At 47.7% G+C, this 19,414-nt stretch overlaps 2 protein-coding genes across 2 annotated transcripts in view; one reads left to right on the forward strand and one right to left on the reverse strand.

Moving 5' to 3' along the window:
* Positions 1–439: 439 nt before the first annotated feature.
* On the reverse strand, positions 440–9,306 carry LOC121038304 (uncharacterized). The gene is made up of 4 exons (XM_040487843.1): positions 9,184–9,306; positions 6,123–6,733; positions 4,525–4,620; positions 440–681 (listed from the first exon to the last, which is right to left on the reverse strand). Exons 1-4 carry the CDS (start codon positions 9,304–9,306, stop codon positions 639–641), a joined length of 873 nt encoding a protein of 290 aa, XP_040343777.1. The 3' UTR covers positions 440–638.
* SDR16C5 (short chain dehydrogenase/reductase family 16C member 5) overlaps positions 6,382–19,414 on the forward strand; it is an 18,169-nt gene continuing 5,136 nt past the window's right edge. Inside the window, exons 1-5 of the mRNA XM_040487753.1 lie at positions 6,382–6,493; positions 10,207–10,553; positions 14,410–14,541; positions 16,645–16,744; positions 18,753–18,897. Of these exons, the coding sequence (XP_040343687.1) occupies positions 10,221–10,553; positions 14,410–14,541; positions 16,645–16,744; positions 18,753–18,897 (710 nt within the window). The 5' untranslated portion in view covers positions 6,382–6,493; positions 10,207–10,220. The remainder of the gene's footprint in view (positions 6,494–10,206; positions 10,554–14,409; positions 14,542–16,644; positions 16,745–18,752; positions 18,898–19,414) is intronic.

Genomic DNA, 19,414 nt, shown 5'->3' on the forward strand with positions numbered 1-19,414 from the left:
CTTCCGAGGGTGGAGGTTGGAGGAGGGGGCGGACTGCCTGCCTAGCTCCTCGTCCCGATCACAGATCCACCATCAACAACTTTTTCTAGAACCAATACAGGAAGTTGATGCCCTTCGCCACTAGTATTCACACGGATCAAAAGTAGAATCAAAAGGGAAAAAAAGAGGGGCGCCTGGGTGGCTCTGTCGGTTAAGCATCCGACTTCAGCTCAGGTCATGATCTCACAGTTCGTGGGTTCGAGCCCCGCGTCGGGCTCTGTGCTGACAGCCTGGAGCCCGGAGCCTGCTTCGGATTCTGTGTCTCCCTCTCTCTCTGCCCCTCCCCTGCTCACGCTTTGTCTCTGTCTCAAAAATACATAAACATTAAAAAAAGTTTTTTAATAAAAAAAGGGAAAAAGAAATTCAAGATGCTCACGCTCTGTCTCTGTCTCAAAAATAAATAAACATTAAAAAAAATTAATAAAAAAAAAGGGAAAAAGAAATTCAAGAAGAGAAAGGCAAGATAAAACAAGGAGAAAATTTATGTGTGCCATGAGACATCGGCTGTGTTTGAGTCGCCTTCCACCATGTTTAAGCAACCGAGGCACAACAAACCAGGTGAAATCTGCATAAACTCATTACCATAAATTCATGATCGCTCAGTGATAGTTCTTTTGAAAGCTCTTCAGAGGTGATAATGACCTTGGAATAAATAGGGGAACAAAAATAAACATATAAGACTGCTTCTCTTTGTGTTTTTCCAGGAGGGGAAGATTGGGGAGGCTTTGGCTCTGAGCCGGACCCTCCAGAGAAATGTCATTCACAGCGATATCCAATCGTGTCTCTCCAGGGCCGGACCTTTCTGAAACTTCTCAGTTTCCTTGAAATATGGTTACTTCCCCAAGAAAGTGGTAGTACAAATGCCATACCCCCCTCCCCGCCTCTTTCAACGCTTGGATTAATTATTCTTCCTGTTTTTTGTTTTTGTTTTTTTTTGGGGGGGGGGATGCCTTATTCCTGGGTGGTGTTCCTCTACTCTTTCACGTGAGTCGCATGTACCTGTTTCCTGCTTCGGGTCCAGCTTGCACTGCTCCCGTCTTGTCATGGGACAAACCAAATCTACCTTTAAGCTAGGTCTGTGCTGTTCTGAAAATGCTATAATCTCCTTCCACCAAAATCAAGACAGCATTCCCCAAATAATACATTCTGGTAAAACTACTATATTCTGAATGTGTCATCAGGTGACTAGATTTCTTCCACTATTTTGCAAAGAAATCCCCAAGGACCATGTGTTCTTAAAATGAGTCCTTTTTAAGCAGAAAATATGTACTTTTGTTTTTGAGAGAGAGAGAGCACGCAGGTGGGGGAGAGGGGCAGAGGGAGAGAGAGAAAGATCTTAAACAGGCTCCACACTCACTGCAGACCCCAACGTGGGGCTCAATCCCATGACCCTGGGATCATGACTTGAGCTGAAATCAAGACTCAGAGGCTCAGCCGACTGAGCTACCCAGGCTTCCTGAAAGTATGTACATGTTAATCATTATTTTGGTTTTTAATATTATAAAATAATGCATGGCATTTATAAAAAGTCTAATAATACGGAAACATCTATCATAACATGAGAAGCCTCCCTACATGCCTCTCACTCAATTCTGTTCCCCTCTGTGGTAACCACTGGGAATGGTTCTGTCTGTACTTATACACACACACACACACACACACACACACACACACACACACACAGAGTCACACGCTCACAATATACTTCGGTTGTATACAATGTACACCATGTAACTTCAATGGAGTAATTCTGTACTTTTTGTTCACTTAACACACCCTGGAGATCTTTTCCTCATGGTAAAGATAGTCCTAACTTCATTGCTTTTGTCCACTTCCTAGAATTCTGTTAGGCGACTATACCATGAATCAGGGAATAGATGGGCATTGAAATAGTTTCTAATTTTTTGCTATTGCAAATCAGCTTCGGTGATTCTTAGACTTGAAAGAGAAGCATTACAAGGCACAACACTCACTGCCCAGTTGCCTTCCATAAAGGGTGTGCCGGCCCATGAGAACGTCCGTGTTCTCACATGCTCACCATTCCTGGAGTTTTAGCTAACTTTTTAATATCACAGGATCGATGACTGAATAAAAAACACTATTCCTATTCAATTTGCATTTTCCTGAATATCAGGAAAATTTAGCACGTTTTCAGAGGTTTTCAGTCATTTGTATTTATTTGCCTATGAATTGCCTGCGCATTTCTTTTTAAGTTTGTAACTTAATTCTAGTTAGACACACAGTGTTCTATTAGTTTCAGGTGTACGATGTAGTGATCCAACAATTCCATACATCACCCACTGCTCATCACGACCAATGCCCTCCTTCATTCCAATCCGTACTTAACCCATGCCCCCACCCGCCTCCCCTCTGGTAGCCCTCAGTTTGCTCTATAGTTAAGAGTCTGTTTCTTGGTTCGTCTCTCCCTCTCTCTTTAACCCCTTTGCTCACTTGTTTTGTTTCTTAAATTCCGCTTTTGAGTGAAATCATACGGTATTTGTCTTTCTCTGACAGCCTTATTTCACTTAACACCATACTCTGTACATCCAACCGTGTCACTGCAAATGGCAAGATTTCATTCTTTTTTCTGGCTGAATAATATTCCATCGTATATACTGCCTCTGCATTCCTCCATCCATTTTTCCGACTGCCTTAACTCCAATTGGCTTCAAGAAATGCTATCGAGTATGGCTAATTATCAATTCTTTATGTGAAAATACTTTCTCCTACTCTATTGTGTGTCATTTTACTTTGTTCGTGATATTTCTTTGCTGTGCAGAAGTTTACATTTTTTATGGAGTCAAAGGAACGACTGATGGGATTTCCTTGCCTAGCCCCAAATTACAAATTGATTGTCCTATAGTTGATTCCAAGACTGTCGTCGTTTTGATTTTACATCAAGACTCTAATTCCATCTGGATGCCCCATGTTCTATTTCCACTGTCTGGGTTCGTTTACTGAATGGGAGTTACTCAGGAATTCCATTGAGAAGAAGGGCCCCTTTCTGCAATGCCTTCCCCAGGTGTGTTTTAGGTTAAGGTGTCTTTTGCTGTGGTTTCTGGAAATGGAATCCACCTGCTTACTAAGTTCTAGTGAGTCCTCACTGGTAGTCCCTTTCTTTCTTTAAGCACTATTATGTTTTTATTCACATTTTTATATCTTCCTTTTCATTTCAATGGAATCTTGGAAGAAAATACGATATAAGTGCATCTCTCAGTCTGCCATCTTGAATGGAAATGTCTGTGTATGTAGGCTCTAAACAACATTTGTATTGGGAAATACAAATATGTACATAATGGAAAATTCGGTAAATACAAAAAAGACACAAAGGAAAAAATTCACTATTTAAAAATGATACTATGCTTTGAAAGCTAACATTGTGTACTTTCCTATGCCCTTAAAAAAACATGATTTTATTTTTTCAAAAATGGCTGTGAGTACTCCATTTGCGCATATTTGCCAGAAACTAATGGTCAATTTGCTTTTTTAATGACACATTTCCAGAAGAGTAATACAGTACAGTCAAAAGTCTCCTTTCCAACCCGTGACTCCCTTCCTGGAGTTAACAAATGATACCTGATTATTTTGTAAAGATAAAGTCCCATTGGTAGAATTGGGTGAGAAGGTATTTACCTTTCCAGCTCTTGAGACATACTGGTTCTCCAGCAATGTATAAATCACATCACCCCTTAATGAAGGCTTGCTCTTTTTTCTAATATTTGTTATTTTGGGGGGTTTGGGGTTTTTTTTTCAGTTTATTTATTTATTTTGAGAGAGAGAAAGAGAGGCAAAGAAGGGAAGGGGCAGAGAGAGGGAGAGACAGAATCCCAAGCAGGCTCCACGCCGTCAGCAAGGAGTCCAATGCAGGGCTGGAACCCACGAACTGTGAGATCGTGACCTGAGCTGAAATCGAGCGTCAGACGTTTGACCAACTGAGCCCCCAGGTGCCCCTAATATTTGTTATTTTGGAAGGCAAGAAACATTCTAATATTCATTTTGCTAAGGATGAAGTTAGAGCATGTTTTCATATATTCATTAGCATCTTTCAGCGTTAAATGGGCTTCTCCTAGCCTTTGCTACAAAGAACCTTTTAAAAATACTTTCTCACCTCTCAGGCTTATAGTCAACGCACTGAGTTTCCCCCACATCAAGTAAAATTGGATTGGGGTCTTCTCCAAACACGAAGGTCTCCACTTCCTTTAATGAAGATACCATCAGTGAGACTGCCCAGTGCTTTCCATTCATATTTGTTTTAATGAGATTTCTAATAATGCTCGCGATTTCTTTCCCGAGGTCTACTCTGAACTTCTCACCAGAAAGTAAAGTGACAGCCCAGAATTTTGTCCAGAGAAAACACGGAGAGTACGTAGGCTGGTGTTTTCCACTGGCTGCCCATCTGATTTCTTACAGGCAGGAGATGTGATCTGAAGGCCATGACCAATTCGTCTGGGCCAGAGTCCACTGCCACTCCCTGGTGTCACTCACCTCCACATGTTGGCCCATTCTGTCTCCGAAGCCTGGAACCTCTCCTCATCCAGGCTGGCCCCTACTGTCCACACGCCAGGCACAAGGAGTATATGTCTATCATTAGAATAAAAAAACCATCAGAGACCAGCCTTCAAAATTCCCCGAGCAGACAAAACCAGTGTCGTTATGAAAGCAAAACCGAATTTCAGCTTATTTTGTAAGACTCCCTTGACCTGGCTTCTTTCTCGCCTATACCTCTGACAAAACTCGAACTGTTTCCCAAGGTTGGTATGTGGCAACCACTGACCCAGTTTCCTATCATTTAAGAAGATTCTGACATTACAACCAATCGCAGTGAAGAATAAAGTCACTGCGTTCTCACTGTACAAGCTGCTTTCGTATGAGACTCATTCCACGTTTTGGTCTGTGTGTGTTTCCAGCGTGCAAACTTTCTGGTATGTGCGCAATAAACTTTGGCTAATTGCTGGTTCGGTGATTCGCTGGTTTTATGCCTGTTATTTCTGAACTTTCGACACTATCATCCATACATGTGCGGTTCAGGAATGAGTCTCCCCATCGCTCCGAAAAGTTCTGCCGTTCTCCGGAGCCGTACAGAGTCTTGCACGGCACATACCCTCATGTGATGATTACAGAGCTAAAACCAGGGCACCCCCCCGCCTGCCCCATTCACCTTCAGACAGCACAGCTAAGCAAATGCTTTCCCCAGCTCACCGCAGCCTACAGAACACAAGTAAGTAACCTCCTGCGTGCTGAAATGACATTCAAGGCTCTTCCCTGCACCTGCTTTTCCAGGCTCATACAACCTAGGGTTCCTTCGTAGGGAAAACTGTGTGGTTCTTTCCACACCCAACTGGCTAACCTGCTCTCCTTTGAGCCTTCACCACTGACGTGTGTCCCACTCCACCCTGGGTGAATTCCAAATGCGGTCTTACCCTCACTCCCCGGTTTTCCTTCAACATCCCATAACTCACTGATATTTCAGCTTCTTAGGCCACCCAGCAAACTGCACCCTATATAATAAAGCCTTTCAGCAGTGATGTGTGCGGTATTAGAGGATTATCTAATGTTAACTGAACATCTTTTTTTCTCCACGGTTGCAGCATTGCTCTATCTTCTAGATCTTTGTACACACAGGTGTTCAATAAACAATGGTTGGGCCAGAGTCCGTTGTTGACTTTTTCTCAACCTCATCTCCTTACACTTGATCTTAGCCAAAAGGCCGAGAAGCCATCAACCTCATCTCCTTAGAACAAACTTCGCCCCCGCCTACTTCTTGGCCTCCTGCCCAGCACCCCACTCCTTCCAAGCGTCTCTCCCACGCCCACCTTCCTTACAGCCACAGGTCCAGAGAAGCTGTTGACCTCGACTGCAGGAGTCAGATTCTGCTGGAGAACTCCGCATCTGTGCCCCGTCCTGCGAGGCGCAGAGACCTGACCTGGCTCCCTTCGGGCAAAGCGCGTCGGGGGCCCCCCCCCCCCCCCCCCCATCCAAGGACTCTGCACCCTGCTTGCCTCCTTTTTGTTCTCTAACACGACGGTTCCCACCCTCGGGACTGCTCTTTGGAAACACTTGGGGAACTTTTTCCGTGCTGATACCTGGGCCCTTTCCAACCCAGAAATTCTGACTTCATAATCCAGGAGGCAGCCTGGATATCGGAATTTTTCGACACCCAGGGATGACTCTTCGAAATCCCGGCGCGCGCGTCCGGCCACGGCGACCAAATAAATGTCCGGCCTGTACATCTGGCCGCCAGGGGGAAAAGAAAGGCAGGAAAGAAGGAGCGCGGGCCTACGTGGCCTGCGGGAGCCCCGGGCGGCTCCACCCACTGCGCGGGCGCGGCTGACCTACCCTTGGCCTCGGGCCAGCTGCGGGAATAAACCCCTGAGCCTCGCCCGCCACGAGCCGGTGAGGCGGTGCGCGTAGCAGGGACTGCTTCTCCGCGGACAGCGAGGGCAGCGTGTCCCGGGTGAGTTACCCGAGTCCTGATCCGGGGCCAGGGCCGGGCAAGACCTCCACGGGGACGGGGCTCCGCGCCGCGCCAGCGCCCGCACCCGCGGGCGGGAACCCTGTGACACCGTGGCTGGTGGGGGGGGGCGGGGGGCGGGGAGGGTGGTCGGGTGGGGGAAGGGCGCGCGGGCAGGTGAGCCGGAGGGAGCGCCGCTTTGTCCCCGAGATTCAGACTCGCGAGACCCAGAAGGAAGGGCTGCTAGCGTCCCCGCCCGGTCCCGGAGCAGAGGGCGGGATCCGTCCCTGGTATCCTCTTCCGTCCACGCTGCCTTGGTCCCCAGCTCTCTGCTGCTCAGTGCGTCTGCCTCTCCCTCCCCGCCGCCCCCCTACTCATCCCATACCTCTTACCGGAGCACTTTGCCGCCTCCTGGGCTGGGAAGGGAAAGGCACCTCCTCACATTGCCCCTAAATAGTTAAGCTTACTGTGTTTGTTTGTTTGTTTGTTTGTTTTCTTTTTGAAAATAAGCTCTGGGGCGCCTGGGTGGCCCAGTCGGTTGGGCGTCCGTCCGACTTCAGCTCAGGTCACGATCTCACGGGTTCGTGAGTTTGAGCCCCGTGTCAGGCTCTGTGCTGACCGCTCAGAGCCCGGAGCCTGCTTCGGATTCTGTGTCTCCCTGTCTCTCTCTGTCCCTCCCTTGCTCTCTCTCTCTCTCTCAAAAATAAATAAACTTTTTAAGAAATTTAAAACAGTATATGAAATAAAATAAGCTGTATATACCCAACGTGGGGCTTGAACCTACGACTCTGAGATCAAGGGTCGCCGGCTCTAAAGGCTCCCCCAGTTAGTTCCGCTTTTGAACCAAGTAGTGAGAGGCCATGGGATGGAGACACCAAAGAGGTGTCTATAACTTGATTACATTCAATATGCTCTGTAACTACATAAGGCACAGTCTTGACACTGAAACCGAACCCCGCATTTACTTTTGTTGGTAAGGATACTTCCTATAAGCATCCTTTGTTGTTACGACCAGGGATTATAACTCACATGCCAGCAGGAACGTCAGTCGGAGCTCTAGCTCACGCACAGGCATTTTGCTGCTGTTTTGTGCCTGGCTTTGTTCTAACAAGGCCCCCACATGATGAGCATTAGGAGTAGAGCCGGAGATGATGAGTAACCTGCCGGCAGGCGCTGAAATCCAGCCCAATGCCTCTTGCCCCACCCCCACCCCATGCACCCTGGAGGGAGCTGTGTGCAGAGCAAGGAGGACCTTTTTCTCTTTCCAGTTGGCTCAGAAATTTCATAAGAGATCATCGTGGCCATATTACACACCCCATTACTTTACCTGTATTAAGTCATTTGACTTCCACAGCTGCCCCCATTGGTGCCTGCTGTGGAATCCCCTTATTTAGAAGAGGAAACTGAGGCACAAGAGATAACATCATTTTTACCAAGGTTGCCGAGAAGTCAGTGGCACATCCAGAATTCCAACGCACACTGTCATGTTTTTTTAATGTTTATTTACTTTTGCGAGAGACAGAGTGCGAGCAGCGGAGGGGCAGAGAGAGAGGAAGACATAGAATTTGAAACAGGCTCCAGACGCTGAGCTGTCAGTACAGAGCCCGACGTGGGGCTCGAACTCACGAACTGGTGAGATCGTGACCTGAGCCGAAGACGGAGGCTCACAACCGACTGAGCCCCCCCCCGGGCGCCCCCCAGTGCACACTTTAATCTCTACACCTCACCACCTGTGCAGATCCCCAGCAGACACCCTAAACCCCAGATGAGCAGACCTCAGGATGCCAGGCTCTTAAGAACCTAGTAAGCATCTGCCAAGACAGCAATAAGTGGTAAGACCTTGCCCCGGGTCTTAGGTCGTGCCCATGTGGAGATGGTAGAGTGCTGGAGTCCAGAGCCTGTGGCATTAAGAACCTCCCCCCAGGTCAGTGGTGAGACTTCTAAGCACCCAGATGGTGCTGGAGTCCAGCGAGGAGAGGCGTGGACCTCTGGCCTTTGGGCGTGGATTTACACAGTGGTACTCCCGGAGGGAGCATTGATAAGCTGGTGTGGGTTTTCCCCGGAAGAAGTGTTAGCAGTGACCAGGCTGCAGCCGGCGGAGGGTGTCCGGGGTGCCCTATTACTGGGGGAAGTATGACCCTCATTGTTGTAGCTCTCAAGCCACACGTCCCGTGAGTGAGCTTAAAATAAGAGCATGCAAACCGCTGTCTGCCCTTCAAAGCACGTTCCTTCCAAACCGCGCAGGGCCTGAGAAGCCCAGTCAGTCATCCAAAGGCGACTGTGTGAAAATAAATGTGAACAAAGACGGCGGAGACTTTGAGGGCCATTTCATCCAAAGCCTGGTGAAACCAGCACCCCGCAATATCCATGCCCCCTACCGCCAGCGCTCTAGTTCTTTGGGCCGTGTTGGACACACAGGCCAAACCTTCCTCGAGCCTCAGGCTCTTTCTCCCCTCTGTCAGTCAAGCTGCTCCCAGCTCTCTCTACCGCTGGCCATTCATCAGTTGACTACTTGCTCCAATGCCACCTTCCAGCAAATCCCTCCTGTTGCTTCTTCCCCAGCACCCGGTCTAAATCAGATCTCCTGTCTACTCTCCATAGCACCCTGTCATTCTTTATTTATTTTGCTCAATGTCTGTTTCTTCAACCAGACCCTTTGCTCGTGAGGGCAGAGATCATGGGAGGCTACCCACCCCCTCAGCCCCAGTGCCCAGCATCAGACCTGCCCGGCATCGGTGCTCGGCGGATGTAATAAATGAACTCAGCAGGCCCTGCGCTAAACGGCAGCCAAGGCCTTGGGTGAACCACATCCCCATTCGTTGTGATCTCCAGCTCCATCCGTAGAATGAGACAAGAAACAGCAATTGAGCTCCCAACAATTTCCTAAGGGTCCCACCAGGCCCCAAGCCCTGCTGTCGATGAACCTCTCCACCCATCGTCATGAGCCGTGACTAGTCTGTCCTCCGCCAAACTGCAAAACAAGTGACCACCTGCTGTTCTTTAATGAAGGACACCTCCTCACCTCTTCTGTGCCTCTCAATCGGGCACCCCATTCAGGGAAGCTTCCCACCCCCAGCACAGTAGCCCCCCTGCTAAACATGTCTTCTCACACTGCAGGAAATAAGACCTACCCTTCTTTCCCAGCGAGTCTTTCGTAAAGCATCTTGTAAACTCACTCTCACTAACGTGTGAGTAACTGATAACAGGATGTAAGCTATGGCCCTGTACGAGTGACAGGGCAGGCCTTTTATTCATTCAACAAACCTATCAGGTGACTTCTTGGGGAGCAGCACTCTGAACCTGAGTAACATGATGACGTCCCCAAAGCACATACTGTGGGCCAGCATTGCAGTCAAGCACATAATGCAACCAACAGGGCTTTTGTGATTACTATTAAGAAAGGTTAACTACGAGAAATAATTTTCTTCTTCTTCGGGTCAAATGTTGACACGGTTACAGTGCCTGGGGAGTGAACATTTCTGTCCTGTACAGCACTCAGATGTGTGCCCAGCTTGGTGCTGCGAATGAAAGTTGGCCAAGATGCAGTCTCTGTGGGCCCCCTGCGCTTTCTAAGTTCAGAATCTGCTACCAAGAGAGAAGCTTAAATTACACAGCCAGTTTCTTCCACTATCTCAGAAAGCTTGCGCTCCACGTAGACGGCACACTCAGAGGGAATGGTCACCGAGGTCTTTATGTGGGTCTCTCTTTCTCTGTAGGTCTCAGCCACAGCATGGCTTCCAACCTGAAGTTCGCCAAGGAATTGATCACCTTCTTAGGAAAATCAGTGATTGCTCTTCTGGAGACCCTGATTTTCACCTTCATCCCCAGACCACGGAAGAACGTTGCTGGTGAAATCGTGCTCATCACCGGTGCTGGGAGAGGACTGGGAAGGCTCTTGGCCCTCAGATTTGCCCACCTCGGATCGGTGCTGGTTCTCTGGGATATCAACAAGGAGGGGAACGAGGAAACATGCAGGATGGCTCGGGAAGCCGGAGCCACAAGAGTCTATGCCTACACTTGCGACTGCAGCCAAAAGGAAGAAATCTACAGAGTGGCCGAGCAGGTAGGTGTTGCGTCTCGCCATCTCCTGTGGGCGGTGAGCTCTCTCTATAGGTTCGCTCACGTGCATCCTCCTCTTTGTCTCAACCCCTTGCTCAGTGCAGATTTGCCTGTCTCCAGCATCCCTTTAATTTAAAAAGTATCAGGGAGTGGGAATGAGGATTTTTGAGAGGTCACTGTATACAATATACCATACTAAGCAGCCCATCTATATTGTATCATAATCTGATAAAGTGAGGTCCAATATTATCTTCATTTCACAAATAAGGAAACCGAGGCTGAGGGAGGTAAGTAGCTCACCCAAGAAACAGCTAACAAGTGGCAAAGACCGAGCTTGGCCTTGAGTCTGTTGACTCCAGAATACTCCCACTACATACCAGGCAATATGGACTGTGCTTTCTCCTGTTACAGTAGAAGAGGCAGGGGGCAGCCCGTTTCTTGGAGGGAAAAGGGGGCACAGAGATCTTGAACAGTCTGCTCAGGGTCTCGGAGCTAGCCCGTGACTAAGCCAGGACTCGACCCCATTTCCTGTCTGAGTTTAAACCCAGCTATTTCCACCACACCACAGTGCCTTTCACATGAAGGTATATTTCGCCTAAATAGTCATGAGAAAAACAGAATATCGTATTCATCCCAAAGACCCTTAACCACAGTTGCTCCTTTGGCGATGATACCACTGCCCGTGTAAAGAAGGCTGGCAGGACGTCACCACTCCAGCATGCAACGGTAAGGGTTTCCTTAGTGCATGGAGGCACATAGTCGCACGATGGCTGCCTCTTCTCCCTCATGAGGATTTCTCTCCCCTCGCGTCCTCATGAGTACTCCACACATCACTGTCCTGGGCCGCCCTTGTGGCAACACCCAGAATTCCCCAGTTTAGTGAGAAGGAAGGAACCCGCCACGTTGGAATTTCTGGCACAATTTCTAGGCCCTGAGTCGAATCCCCTTTGCTGCTTCCCACCTCACTGTCTCCTGGGAAGGTTGGCAGGCCACCGGCTGGTGGGTGTGCTTTGAAGTTTTGTTTCAGTTTTCCGCATCGGTAAGTGCAGCCTCCGTCACAGGCAGCCCGGTACAGTCCGGGGACCCAAACCTGACAAGTGCGCGCCTCCCTCGAAGCACAAGTATGTCTCTGCTATTGCTGAGCTCACAGCTTCATCCCTGTGCACTTAAAGCACCGATGGCCTGGCATGCTCACTCGTGCCAACTGCAAACAACTCCTCTCAGCACTCCTCATGTTTACTTATTTTTGAGAGAGCGAGAGAGACAGGATCCGAAGCAGGCGCCAGGCCCCACGCTGTCAGCACAGAGCCCTACACGGGGTACGAACCCACGATCCCACAAACTGTGAGATCGTGACCTGAGCCAAAGTTCAGTGCTTAACTGACAGGCGGGCACAGCTTGTGTGGGAATGTCACTAGACCTATCAGGCGGGGTCTGTGGCCATATTCTTACAGTGAGGAGCGTAGTGATTGCAGAAGAAGGAAACTAGTTAAAAACTAGAGTCGGTGGCCTTTACCTTAGATGCTACCCTCTGTCTCTTGTACACGATACTGACAAGCTTACTCTCATCCCATGGGTGAGCATTTTATTAGGCTGTCATTGGTCAGTAATAAATATGTAAGTCACATACAGTTAAACCTGGTCCCTTTGGCTCTAGTGTGGCAGGGGCTGAATACTCATGATGTCTTTCCAAGTTTAATTTAAAGGGAAAAAGCAGACTTTGGAACAAGAGAGTCCTTTAACAGAAAAAAAAAAAATAGATGAAGATCAACCTATATGCTAAATAGATAAATCAATAGGAAGGAAGGTTATTCACATGAAAAATCTTATCACGGATGCTTAGCCCCGTACATTTAAAGCATGATTCATAGAGATATAATTTTCATATACTGCAAAGATACAAGCCTAAATGCCATTTAAAAAAATGTTTAATGTAATGAATTAATTTATTTAATTTTTATTTAATTTATTTATTTTTGAGAGACAGAGAGAGACAGAGCATAAGTCACCGGTGGGGAAGGGGGGTGCAGAGAGAGAGGGAGACACAGAATCCGAGGCAGGCTCCAGGCTCTGAGCTGTCAGCACAGAGCCCGACATGGGGCTCGAACCCACGAACTGTGAGATCGTGACCTGAGCCGAAGTCAGAGGCTCAACAGACGCAGCCACCCAGGCGCCCCTGGAGGCCATTTTGAAATTAGAGTCTGATGTTTATTTGGTCAAGTGTTTGAGAACACGCTTGATCTATGTGAGAGGCCACAGTGGACATACATGTCCCTGTTTATTTCCCTTGGATGTCACTTCTAGCCTTGCCACCCCTGACTCTGAGCTAACGTGTCAGCCTCTAATGCTAGTACTGTCTTCCGGTCCACAGCCCGGACCAGCTTTTCTTTCTTTCTTTTTTTTTTTTTTCCAGTTGAGTGTAGTTGACACACAATGGCACACTGGCTTCAGGTGTCCAACATGGTGACGTGGTAACACTGTTATGTGTCACGGCCCACTCACCACAGGTGTGGTGTCACCGTGCAACACTACCACAGTACCATTGGTGACATTCCTCGCGCTGTGCCTTCCGTTCCTGTGGTTTGCTCATTATTCCGTGACCGGAAGGCCGTACCTGATTCTGCCTCAGGTAGGGCTGGTTGTGGCTAGCCTTGACAGCCGTTGAGCTTGAATTTGGCGACGTATTTTAGCTACTCTCCAAATAAAACTCTAATTTAGATTGTTTTGGATGCTTTTATATGAAAACACTACCATGAAGTGTGAGCTTTTCTTAGTCTGTATTTCGTCCTAAGGTTTTCCCCTAGGCCACCCATCTAGTTGGGTAACAAATAAATACCCAACACATCAGCCTCGTTGCTAGGACCCACAACCTCAGATGACAGACAGCCTCAGGTGGTGTCAGTAATATGCCCCCCTCTGTGCTGACTGCTACCGTATACGCAGGTGCACACACGCACACACACACACACACACACACACACACACAGAGCTAGAGATGTGAGAGTACTGCGTGAGCTTCCTGTTGAGCTCAGCCGGTGGCTGCCGCTGACCTGGGGACAGAGGCCCTGCTGTGTGATACAGATCACAGTGATGAAATTCAGAACACAGAAGGGAGCAGAGGGGCACCACCCTCTCCCGTGGCCAATCCTGGAAAATCCCGTGCTCCCTTCTGCCAGTAGAGCCAAGATGACAAGCTAAAGATTCCCCGTAAGCGGAAGGCCCCAGGGTCACACCCAGACATTTTATTCCTGAAATAAAAGTTACTGAGTGCCTACTCCGGCCGGCAAAGGGAGCCCACTCAGATCCTCTCTTGACACATCTTAGTACCCGGAAGCTTGTGTCAGGGAGAAGAAAACCAGCCCACTAGCCCAAGCAGGACAGACGGGTTCTGTGCTGTGCCTCCAGTGTAAAACGTGTTTAGGAATTTTGCGCTTTCTCCACACCCTCCTGCTCCACCCCCCTCTCAGTGTGGGCTGGGTCTTAACTTATACGTCACGCCTATAATGCCTTAGGTCCTGTCGCAGTGATTGAAATCACCTGCTACATACACAGAGCCTGCCACAAAGCGACTGATCGCTAAGTATGAGGATAGCTCTCCAACCGCTCTGTTAAGGCCGACGGCCCTGCAGTGTTGGAACCGTCCTAAGAAGGGGGGCACGGGGGGGGGGCAAGAAACGAGAAGAAAACCATCAGACTTGGATCTCTGACGCTCTGCAAACTCAGCAAGGGAAATGAAACACAGACGTAAACCCCGTCTGTGTTAACAAAGATAAGAAGCGTCTAAAACCTATGGGAAAATTAAACTTCGATCACGTAAGGAATTACTCTGTGGGTGGTGTGGCTCTTGTTACTCAATTCAGGTTAAAAAAGAAGTTGGCGATGTCTCCATCCTGATCAACAATGCCGGAGTTGTGACAGGCAGCGATTTCCTCAACTGCCCAGATGACCTGATTGAAAAGTCTTTAGATGTGAATTTCAAAGCACATTTATGGGTAATTATTTTTTCGTCTCATAACAAATATACAGTTACTCAGAATTTAGACGTACTTCCTCTTATTCTCTTAGAATTGTATTCACCTGTAAATAAAGCACAGGCTTCTCAGTTTTAGACTCCTGATCCAACTTAGCCTGCACTTGCCTGAGCCCCTGCTCAGGAATCTTGCAAAGACACAACTTTGCCCATGTCTTTACTCTCATTTATCGATCGCCAGCCTATCTCGGGTGCTATCCTAGGCACCTCCTGCATAATCCTTGATACAGCTCGATGGAATAAGGGATCAGAGGAGTTAAAAGATTTGCTCGAGGCTACACAGAAATGACACCACATACATGACCAGGCTGACCTTATCATTTGCCTAAGTTGGAACTCTTTTGAAAGTGGAGGAGGTAAAAAATCTAGAAATAACAAAAAATAAAATAAAGTGGAAGAGGGCATTATTAATAAGCAGGCATTAATCAGGTCTATTCTGGGCAAACCAAGATGTGTCGTCACCTGGCTCAGTATCCAATCAAGGAAAGGAAAGTTTCTTCCTGTAGCCTCGGTGACATTAAAGGGCACAGCACAGGTACCATGGACGTTAAGGGGCACAGCTCCTGATCTCCAGAGATGATGGTCTTCCTTGCAGAAGTTGTGTTTTCCTGGTCTTTGCTGAAGCCTGTCTTGCCATGCCTCCGCACCCACTCATATGCCCCGGCTTGCCTCTCCCTGTTCCTGTTGCCCTGGGCAGCCTCTCTGCTGGGAGGGAGTATTTGCTGGAGACTCCTGAGCTGCCCTCTCCACGCTTTCCCACCTGACCTCCCCACCCAACTCCCATGTGGTGGCCTTCAAATGTTATTTGGACTTCGTAGGTTTCTGTCCCCTAGTTTCACCAAAAGCATCCTTGCGTGGTGGTATTTTTGGCATTTTGTATCGTTTCCAGGAGAAAGATGGAAACATTCAGAACTAAGCGGCTGCCACGTTCCTTCAGGAGCTGCTGCAAGTGATTTATGTTACCCTGTCCCAAATGTGCCTCTCCTTCTTTAGAATGAAATTAGATTATTCAGCCAGAATGAAGATAAAGCCATAATCTCATGTTGGGTTCTTTTTCCTCCTCTCTGTTGTCCTTGGTCTTTTCCTTCTCTCTCCCTCTTCCTTTAGTTGTCCCCACAATGCTGGCGTGTCCCTGCCCCACATTAGCCTCACTCTTGACACTCTGTCTGGGCAAGTCTGCATACATTCTTTGAGCCTCTGCACGGAGCAGGCACTTACTTGCTAGAGGGTCAGAGAGCTCATGGTGACCATGCTCCCAAGGGATGCGTCCCTGGGAAGAAGTGACTCACCTCAGACTGTCGGAACTCAGGGGGCTTTTTATTATGCTGCACTGTTGGCTCATTTTGTTTTTCCACCTCTCCCTACATGTTAGTTTCTTTCTGAAATTCATTCGATGCATGCAAACGTTCTTTGACTTTTATAAGAAATCCCTTTTCTCATATTTATTCGTATTACTCACATTTGAAAGTAAATATGAAACATAAATTCATGTAAGTATGCAGTTATTCCTGTTTAATGAATTACTTTTTTGTTGTAGAATATATCTTCTATCAAAGCTCATTTCTCTCTCCTTTACCTTCTTTCTTTCCAGGTCCCAAATCAAAAGTGAAGGTGTTCTGTAGTACTGAGACACAGCATAGGTCCTCTTTTTCTAGCATATTCTCTTTCATGACATGACATACAAATAAGAAACCATTATTCAAAGAAGTAGAGATGAATTTCAAGACGAAGTGATGTTTTTATTTAGCTTTTTAAGTTTATTTATTTCCTACCATAGTTCAGGCTGTCCTGTACAGCTTCAATTACTGTCTGAATAGTGTGTTTTTGAAAGTCAAATGTGAGCAAAATGTAAGTCTCAATAAATTATTTTTAATACTATTAGAAGTGCCATCAGAAAAATATTGATTTAAAGGTTAAACAAGTTAAGAAGCTTACTTTCCAGATGTTTAAATTTTTATATCCCCATGCCTTCAGGTATTTTTATGAACTTAAAAGACTTTCTTCATCATACAGAAACGTCTGAAAAAAAGTATAAAAGGTTAACAGTCTTCTTTGCCTTTCTTAGACGTATAAATGCTTTCTACCTGCTATGATAGCTAATGATCATGGCCATTTGGTTTGCATTTCAAGTTCAGCTGGATTAGTTGGAGTAAATAAACTGGCAGGTAAGAGAAATGTAATATTTTGCACTCACAAACTCTTTTATAACTTGTCTTACTCAGCTCTGAATAATCAACATTGACCTCAGGTACTAATGATAAAGGGGAATAAATCAAGAGATATATTCCACAAGGTAAGTGGTGGAGAACATTGTGCCTCAAAACTGCCCATCAGATATGCTTACACAAACTGGAACTCTGCACTTTGGGATCGTTGGGTCCATGCAATCCCCTGGAATGAAAAAAAGAGAAAGAGCAGTGCCTGGGTGGCTCCGTCACTTAAGCGTCCGACTCTTGATTTCAACTCAGGTCATGATCTCACAGTTCACGAGATCGAGCCCTGCCTCAGGCTGTGTGCTCTGTGGAGCCTGCTTGAGATTCTCTCTCTCCCTCTCTCTCTGCCCCTCCCCTGCTTGTGCCCCCTCTGTCTCTCTCTCTCAAAATAAATAAACATTTAAAAGAGAGAAAGGAAGAGAGAGAGACACCTGACTGCTAATTTTTTTATACAAGTGGTTAGCATAGTCCCCCCCCCCCCCCCCCCAAATCCCCCTGGTACTGTTATCAGGGTGGTGAGGAGAAGCACTGGGCCTTCAGAAGTTTCCATCGAGTGGTCCCCTTCGGCTGTGGGTCTGGAGAAACTTTCTCCAGCCCAAGAAACCGAAAATCGACCTCTCTGCTTTTCCGCTGGTTGAAGACTCGCGGCTCAAGACGGCGCACAGTGGTCTTAACACAGTTCGAATCGGTTCCGCGAACCGGGTTTTCAGAACCACTGGCCACCCCAGATGCTACCCGTCTACACACACCTCCCTGAACGCAGGACCTCCTTTCCTCCAGCCTCCTTGGAATCCACCGCATTTTGTTATTACCTCACGGGTCTTTGGACTCACACGGGGCTATTTGCAGCTTCTCTGAATCCTTTTCCTGGCACATCTGTCTAAAGATGCAAGACCGTCCGGTGCCCTGTTCACCTTAGGAACATGTGAGCTTTTTGTAATCCCCACGGTGTTCTCTTGGCGTGCCATTTAGGATGCAGGCTGCCCGAGTCCTGGGCCATATCGGCTCATCTGAATCTCAGAGATCAAGGGGCTCAGTGAACCGCATTTACACCAAATGACTCAGAGGACCCTGGAAGCTGCTTGGGACTCCCCCTCTCCCCTCCCCTCCCCCCACCGGCTAACCCGTGGCCAATCTGGGGACCCGAGTCTTGCTGGTTGCGGTAGCTGCTTTCCCTCCAGAACAAGGATGAACAACAGGTTTGCCCCTTCTGATTGTGTGAGGAAAAGGAAAGTCAAAGTCTACCGAAATGCCTTTTCTTCTCCAAACGTTTCCATGCCTTGAGTTCAAAATCTATATTGTTTTAACGTTCCCTGGGTCTAGCTTGGCCATCTAGCACGATGAGTAATTCCATTCCTCTGGAGTGAGTGCAATTGTAGACCAAAAGCCCACCAAGGACGTGAAGGCCACTTTCCATTCACCCTGCATTTGCAGGATGCATAAGAGGTGGAGGTTGACGTTCTCCAGAAGAGTCGGAAGAAAGAGTCCTAGTTAGGAAAAAACTTGATCTGAGGGTTGTGACCCACGTTGATCTCTTCAGCCTGGACTCTACCTCCTGTATTATTTTATTTATTCTTGTGTGTGTCTCCCCACCCTGATTGTGTTGAAATTCTTTGGGACGGGGACCAGTTGCACATGCTGTGCCCTGCGTAACAGCTAGCAGAGGGTCTGACGACCCGTCAAGGTGAAAGTGGAAGTGAAGTCTAGCATTGTGACCCGCGGGAGGCACCCCCGGGGCCCTGCTTCTCCGAGAGGGCCCTTGGTCCTTGTCAACCAAACTTGAAGTGACAGTGTTCCTTCCCACTCGCCCCTTGCTTCCTCCAGTGGGCACAGACCAAGGCCATACAAACTAACTCTGAACTTGTCCCATCCTTTGTCGGTATTAGTGTTACGAAGAAACCTCGATGTAATGCCGTTTGAAAATTCCAGTATAGACATTAGTGTCATTTGCCTTTTTCAGATTACTGTGCAAGTAAATTTGCAGCCTATGGATTTGCTGAATCTGTATTTACAGAAACAATAGTCCAGAAACTAAAGGGGATCAAGACCACTATCGTGTGCCCATTTTTTATAAACACTGGAATGTTTGAAGGTTGTTCTACTGTGTAAGTACGTCCTTTGATTTGAAGAAAAACTACATTTTAGGGAGGCGCCTGGGTGGCTCAGTCAGTTGAGTTTCCGACTTGGGCTCAGGTCATGATCTCACGGTTTGTGGGTTCAAGCCCCACGTCGGGCTCTGGGCTCACAGCTCAGAGCCCGGAGCCTGCTTCGGATTCTGTGTCTCCCTCTCTCTCTGCCCCTCCCCCACTCATGCGCGCGCGAGCTCTCTCTCTCTCTCTCAAAAATAAACACTGAAATTTTTTATAAATAAATAATGGGGCGCCTGGGTGGCGCAGTCGGTTAAGCGTCCAACTTCAGCCAGGTCACGATCTCGCGGTCCGTGAGTTCGAGCCCCGCGTCGGGCTCTGGGCTGATGGCTCGGAGCCTGGAGCCTGTTTCCGATTCTGTGTCTCCCTCTCTCTCTGCCCCTCCCCCGTTCATGCTCTGTCTCTCTCTGTCCCAAAAATAAATAAATGTTGAAAAAAAAAATTTTTTTTAAATAAAAAAAAAATAAATAAATAA

This window comes from Herpailurus yagouaroundi, unplaced genomic scaffold (assembly GCF_014898765.1).
Source record: "Herpailurus yagouaroundi ecotype Mexico unplaced genomic scaffold, PumYag 165, whole genome shotgun sequence".
Classification (NCBI taxonomy): Eukaryota; Metazoa; Chordata; class Mammalia; order Carnivora; family Felidae; genus Herpailurus; species Herpailurus yagouaroundi.

Excerpts from the sequence above, each read along its gene's own strand:
- LOC121038304 (XM_040487843.1), bottom strand. The coding sequence starts at position 9,306 with ATGGGGATGTGGTTCACCCAAGGCCTTGGCTGCCGTTTAGCGCAGGGC. Across the intron at positions 6,734-9,183 it reads TGGGCACTGGGGCTGAGGGG|CAGCCCTTCCTTCTGGGTCT; the intron begins GTGGGTAGCCTC and ends CGGGGACGCTAG. Across the intron at positions 682-4,524 it reads GAATGGGCCAACATGTGGAG|GTCATTATCACCTCTGAAGA; the intron begins GTGAGTGACACC and ends ATTTATTCCAAG.